The following is a 7,235-nucleotide window of genomic DNA, read 5'->3' as shown; positions in this document are numbered from 1 at the left end:
CTGCTGGTCACATGGAAGGCTCTAAATAATAGCTAATTCAATGAAGACTTTTTTGAAAGACATGGATAAGAGTGCTTCTTTTTGTTCCTATTTATTTTTTTCTCATTTGTACACTTGTGTTTACTGGCACAAACTACAAATCTCACAAAAGGTCATTCTTCTGTACTATGTATTTTTGGTACATTGGCATCATTTTTCCTTGACTTTTTAAACAGAGCTGTTAGGTTCATATCTTAGTTTATTTATTATCAGTGAAGAATAAGGGGATGAGGAATATATAAATTACAAGTATCAGCTCTTAGACCCTCCACTTAATCTAAAATACTACTCCTATGACTCTTCTAAGCTGAATATCAAATTTAATATAAAAGTCATGTTCTTATATATCTTACTCAGGGACCCTTTTGCATTTTCTCCTCTGGCTCTTAAAGACAGCATTCCTGCTGGGCGTGGTGGCGCACGCTTGTAATCCCAGCATTTGGGAGGCTGAGACTGGAGGATCGCGGTTCATGGGCAGCCTCAGCTACTTAGTGAGGCCCTCCGGAATTTAGTGAGACCCTGTTTTAAAAATAAAGAATTAGCCAGGCGTGGTGGCGCATGCTTGTAATCCCAGCATTTGGGAGGCTGAGACCGGAGGATTGCGGTTCACAGACAGTCTCAGCTACTTAGTGAAGCCCTCTGCAACTCAGTGAGACCCAGTTTCAAAATAAAGAATAAAGCGGGACATGGTGGTGCACGCTTGTAATCCCCGTGCTTGGGAGGCTGAGACGGGAAGATCACACAGGTTCAAGCCAGCCTCCGCTACTTAGTGAGGCGCTCAGTAAATTAGTGAGACCCTGTTTCCAAATAAAATATAAGATAGGGCTGGGAGTATAGCCCGGATGTAGAAAGCTCCTGAGTTCTACCCCCAGTACCACCAAATAAATAAATAAATAGTAAAAAAAAAATAGGGCAGAGGGTGTAGCTCAGAGGTAGAATGCCCCTGGGTTCCATGGTTCCATCCCCAGAACTGTAAATAAATAAATAAATAAATAAATAAATAAATAAATAATTTTTTAAAAAGGGCAGGGGATGTAGCTCGAAGGTTGAATGCCCCTGGGTTCCATCTCCAAATCCACACACACACACACACACACACACACAAAAGACAGCCTTCCCAATTTTACTTACTTTGGACTAGGATTCTGACTTTTTCTTCTGTCTTCATGACAAAGATTACTTTCCAGTGTCTTTCATATTGACAAAATGTTTAATATTTGTATAAGGACTCAAATCCTGTATAATACCACACTTAGTTTCATAGCCACATGGAACGATTTTTAGTACTGTGGGGGTCATAAAGAAAAAAATATGATTGGCATAGTGGCACATACCTGTTATCTTAGCAATTTGGGAGGATTAGATAGGAAGCCAGCTTAAGCAAATTGTGAGGCCCTTAAAATAAAGAAACAAAACTGTCAGGAATGTGGCTCAGTGGTAGAATGTTTCTGGGTACAATACGCAGTATCCCCCCCCCCCAAAAAAAAAGGCTCCTGTTTTCAATATTATAATTGGTTGGAGAAATGTGGTTATTTCTTTTTTTTCTTCTTTTTTTGGTGGTACTGGGGTTCCTGGAAACCCTTCTACCTTTCTACCTCCGGGTTACACTCCCAGACCTATTTTATATTTTTATTTGGAGACAGGGTCTCTTAAGCCAGCGCGGCTGGCTTTGAACCTGCACGATCCTCCTGTCTCCGCCTCCCAAGCGTGGGGATTATAAGCGTGCGCCACCACGCCTGGTGAAATGTGGTTATTTCTAAAAAAATTTAACAAAAAGTAAGAGTTGTAGCAGTGCCATTTGTGACTGAGTACCATGTGAGTGGGTTGACAAAATAGATTGAGTACAGGAAGAAACATAATTGCTATGGGCTGTGAGAGAAGATCCCAGAGGGAAGTAGAACTTCTGATCCCTGAGTGGTAGCTACAGTGGAAACTTTGTAAGTTGGGGAATATCCCAAATTACATATATATCAGTGATATGTAAAATTAATAGCAGTCTTGGAAAAATAAATGAGAAGTATGAGATATACTCATCTAAGTAAATGGTATAAAAAGTATAAGCAGACATGGAGAGAACCAGAGTACTGGAGAGGCACGTGAAGAACCAAGGAAGTACAGTGTCCCAGGGCATTCTACATTAGAGTTATATTTCCAGTCCTTTTTATTTTTTATTTTTAAACAGAGTCTTGCTAGATTTCTGAGAGTCTTGCTAAATCACTGAGATTGATTCTGAACCTGTGAACCTTCATTCTCAGCCTCGCAAGTACTGGGATTACATGCACCACTGTGCCCAGCTTTTGGTATAAATGGACTCTTTTGCCTTCAAGCTGAATGGCCTTGGGCATATTATTTCATCTCTCTGAGATTCAGTTCTTTTTTTTTTATAAAATAAGAATAACTCTTTTACCTTGATGAGCTGCAAAGTTAGTTAATATAGGTTAGGTAGAGCCCTTGAAAAATATCCTGGAAAATAGTTGACCAGCCATCCTCAATCTTTTGACACCTATACAACTAACAAAGTCAAGATATTACCATTCCTAAAACTGATTAACTAGAGCAGTGATTGGTGGTAAAATGTTAGTCTTTTTTTAAATGAGCCCCTATCGTATTTAATATGGGAAGTTTAACTACTTTAATAAATGTCAGGTAAGTCATCCCCAGGCTTTTTGTTTTCTAGAAGATATTTGGTGTATGTGTTTGAATTTTCCCAATTTGGCATCATTTTATGCTTTTTTATTTTAAGTGACCTTTGCAGATAGGAGATGTTAAGATTTGAGTAGTTGGATTAGTATTGTATTTTCTTTGTACTGGTCTGATTTTACTTTAATGGCTAATGAGAGGATCTTAATTTAGAGAATTATATCATAAGCTTCTGTTTCCTAGTAAACTCTGATTTTCTCTATTAAACTCCATTTTTCTCTTGCAGTGAGCATTGTGTACTGACTTGGACAGAAAAAGGCATTTATATTATCATTCCTCAAAATGTTCAAGTTCTTCTTTGGAGTGAAGTCAAAGGTAATTATATATATATATATATATATATATTTTTTTTTTTTTTTTTTTTTTTTTGCACTGAGGGTTGAACCAGGGCACATTTTACCCCAGTCCTATTTTATTCTATGTATTATTTATTTTTTTTGTGTGTGTCTGTTACTAGAGATTGAACCCAGGGATGTTCTATTTCTGAGATATACCCTCAGCCCTATTTTTTATTTTGAAACAGGGTCTCACTAAGTTGCAGAGAACCTCACTAAGTAGCTGAGGCTGGCTGTGAACCTGTGATCTTCCTGTCTCAGCCTCCTAAGTACTGGGATTACAAGTGTGTACCACTACGCTTGGCCCAGGTATTTTTTTTTTTTTTTTTCTGAAATGGTTTCACTAAATTGGAGGCTGGCTAGAAACTTCCCAAGTACTGGGATTATAAGTGTGTACCATCAAGTCTGGTTTATGTAATTTTTTTTTTTTAAGATTTAAAGAAGTTTATTAGAAAGATAGAAATACAGAAAATAGAAATACAGTCCCATGCCAAAATGGCATGGGGGGGTGACTCGAAATGAATACACTCTGTAATTTTTAATCTCATAATTGCTTGTGAAATTATTATAAGAGGATTATCTTGCAGTGTAAGAAGTTAAAAATAGAATAGGTAACATTTGGTCGGGTGTGGTGGCCCACGCTTATAATCCCCCAACCTGGGAGGCGGAGACAGGAGGATCGCACAGGTTCGAAGCCGGCCGTGCTGGCTTAAGAGACCCTGTTTCCAAATTTTAAAAAAGTATAAAATAGGTCTGGGAGCATAGCCCAGAAGTAGAAGGGCTTCCAGGAACCCCAGTACCACCAATAATAATAATAATAATAATAATAATAATAATAATAATAATAATAATAAAAAAATTAAATAAATAAATACATAAATACATAAATAAATAAATAAAAAGAATAGGTAACATTTCTTTTGAAGATTAAGGTCATAGATACATCCCATTGTAAGGTACTTCCTAAACATGCCTGTGCATTTATTTATTTATTTATTTATTTGTTTTTTGCGGCACTGGGAATGGAACCCAGGGACATTCTACTTCTGAGCTACACCCCAGCCCTTTTTTTTTTTTTTTTTTTTTTTGCGGGTCTGGGGATGGAACCCAGGGGCATTCGACCTCTGAGCTACAGCCCCTGCCCTATTTTTAATTCTTTATTTTGAAACAGTGTCTCACTGAGTTGCAAAGGACCTCACTAAGTAACTGAGGCTGGCCATGAACCTTGATCCTCTGGTCTTAGCCTTCTGAATGCTGGAATTACAAGTGTGTGCCACCACGCTTGGCTTGTGCATTTATTTTTCAAAGGTAATTTTGAATACAGTTTTTATTCTTAAATATTTGTAACCACTGCTAAGGAACAAAAGGGTTAATTTTCCCCTCCATTTGCCCTGAGGCTTTATTCCTGTTAGCAGTCTTGCTTTCACTTCCATTTCGTGTCTTTAATAGTTAAAGACAAGAAATATGTTAAAACAGGAAGAAATATAATTGCTATGGGCTGTGAGAGGGGATTCCAGAGGGAAGTAGAACTTCTGCTGATTCCAGAGAGGTGGTTACAGTGAGAATTTCAAGAACTCCTTGAGGGAACTAGGGATGTAGCTCAGTGGTAGAGCTGCTTGCCTGGCAGGTGCCAGGTCTGGGGTTCAGTCCTAGGCATGGCAAAAAAAAAAAAAAAAAAAAAAATTCCTTGAGGGAACAAGAGCCGTTGTTAAGTAAGGCAGAGAAAGAAACTTAATCTCTATATTCTTTTGGTTAAAATCAGAAATGGGGAAATGTAGCTTTTTTAGCATTGCTGCTTAGTAGAGAATAGGTTGACTTTTTGGGTCTTTTTATACTTTGTAAAAAAAAAAAAGGGGCAAGAACAAGAAAGCATTACTTGCTGATCTCATCAGTACTGAGTTCTTATGGATTAAGTTTCTTAAGGTGTCCCTTGAAAACTAGTTTAAGGCTTTTCAAGATGTTTTGCCAAGATGGATATTTCCTCATGAATTGTTTATTGATTCACGTGAGGTATTGAAATCCGTTCATTGAGCAACCAGGTTGTAACTCTCTGGAACATTGTAGTCTGGCTTCTAATGTAGATCACTGTCTTTTACACTCCCAATTGCTTGTCCCAGAAAATGACATTTAATTTAATTAATTTATTTATTTGTTGTGGGTCTGGGGTTGGAACCCAGGGGATCTGACTTCAAGCTACAACCTCTGCCCTATTTTTAATTCTTTACTTTGAAAAGGTCTCACTAAGTTGCAGAGGGCCTCACTAAGTAGCTGATGCTGTTCGCCAGGCTGTCCACGAACCATGATCCTCTAGTCTCAGCCTTCCGAATGCTGGGATTACAAACGTGTACCCCATACCCGGCTGAAAATAACATTTTAAATACAGGATTTCGAACCAGAGAAATGTGGTTCTTTCTCCATCTCTTTTATTCCTGATTTTTTTTTAGAATTATGTCTGAAATATGGTTTCTTCATTGAAATACAAGTATATAAAGAAAAAAAATTGAATCAAGCCAAATCATATTTAAGAAGTGGATTTGTTAGGACAATTTTATCCCTTATAAAAATGAAAAAGGTGTATTTGGTTAACGTCATATATGCTCACCCCTGTGGTTTCTGTAGATATTCAGGATGTGGCTGTCTGCAAAAATGAGCTGTTCTGTTTGCATCTAAATGGGAAAGTCTCACATTTTTCCCTGTTGTCTGTGGAGCGCTGTGTGGAACGCCTGCTAAGAAGAGGCCTATGGGACCTGGCTGCTCGCACCTGCTGTCTTTTCCAAAATTCCATTATTGCCAGTAAAGTGAGTCAGAACTTACATTGACATGTTCATCATTGGGTGGTAAAACCATCCTAGCTTGCAGAATTGTCTCAAAAAGCTGCTTTTTAAAATTAGCCCTTCAGCTGGGCGTGGTGGCACACGCTTGTAATCCCCACCCTTGGGAGGCTGAGACAGGAGGATTGCACAGGTTCAAAGCCAGCCTCATGCCGGGCGTGGTGGCGCACGCTTGTAATCCCCGCGCTTGGGAGGCAGAGACAGGAGGATCGCGCAGGTTCGAAGCCAGCCACGCGTGCTGGCTTAGGAGACCCTGCTTACAAATAAAAATGTAAAAATCGGTCTGGGAGTGTAGCCTGGAGGTAGAAGGGCTTCCAGGGACCCCAGTACCACCAAAAAAAAAAAAACCAAAAAAAAACAAAGCCAGCCTCAGCTACTTAGTGAGGCTCTCAGCAACTTAGTGAGACCGTTTCTAAATAAAATATAAAAAATAGGTCTGGGAGTATAGCCCAGAGGTAGAAAGCCTCTGGGTTCCACCCCCAGTACCACACACACAAAATAAATAAATAAATAAATAAATAAATAAATAAATAAATAAAATAAGTCCTTAATTATTACAGTAATAGATTCTCCAAGAAAGCATAGCAGATATATCTAGGGGTCGGTATCGTACTTTACATTAAAAAAACAGTATCGAAGCTAGATACAATGGCATATGCCTGTAACCCAGCAGAGTGACTCAGGAGACTGAGGTAGGGTAGTAAGTTTGAGGTCAGCCTAGGCAATTTAGTGTGAGACCTGTCTCATAATAAAAAAAATTAAAAGGGCTGGCGATATAGCTTAGAGTTAGAGTGCCCTGGGTCTAATCCCTGGTACTACAAAAAAAAAAAAAAAAAAAAAAAAAATTTTTTTTTTTTTTTTACTTACAAGTTCCTTTAAATTTTAGAATTTGTTTTTAAAGGAGTTGATTGTATATATGGTAACTTTTGTGTGTGTGTGTGTGTGTGGTACTGGAACTTGAACCCAAGAGCATCCTACCTCTGAGCTACACCCTCAGCCCTATTTTTTATTTTTATTTTGAAACAAGTTTGATAAGGGTTTCACTTCTTCTTCTTTTTTTTTTTTGGTGGTACTGGGGTTCCTGGAAGCCCTTCTACCTCCGGGCTACACTCCCAGACCTCTTTTTACATTTTATATTTGGAAACAGGGTCTCCTAAGCCAGCGCGCGCGGCTGGCTTCGAACCTGCGCGATCCTCCTGTCTCTGCCTCCCAAGCGCGGGGATTACAAGCGTGCGCCACCACGCCCGGCAGGGTTTCACTTCTTGCTGAGGCTGTCCTCGGACCTGTGATCATCCTGTCTCAGCCTCCCAAGTACTGGGATTACAGGAAT

General features: G+C 38.9%; 1 protein-coding gene across 2 annotated transcripts in view; it reads left to right on the top strand.

Annotated features, from left to right (window-relative positions):
- The window catches only part of HPS5 (HPS5 biogenesis of lysosomal organelles complex 2 subunit 2), a gene marked incomplete at both ends in the record, with an annotated part of 37,207 nt that overhangs the window by 13,072 nt on the left and 16,900 nt on the right, over positions 1-7,235 (top strand). The window contains 2 exons of one of the 2 annotated variants that reach the window (XM_080715903.1): positions 2,966-3,054; positions 5,793-5,872. In XM_080715903.1, the coding sequence (XP_080572029.1) occupies positions 2,966-3,054; positions 5,793-5,872 (169 nt within the window). Of the gene's footprint in view, positions 1-2,965; positions 3,055-5,693; positions 5,873-7,235 lie in introns of both variants that reach the window. The other variant, XM_080715902.1, reaches the window with a different exon arrangement.

This window comes from Muscardinus avellanarius (genome assembly GCF_963383645.1).
Source record: "Muscardinus avellanarius genome assembly, chromosome: 1".
Classification (NCBI taxonomy): domain Eukaryota; kingdom Metazoa; phylum Chordata; class Mammalia; order Rodentia; family Gliridae; genus Muscardinus; species Muscardinus avellanarius.
Note: the sequence above shows the minus strand (reverse complement) of the source record. Positions and strands in the feature narration are given on the sequence as shown.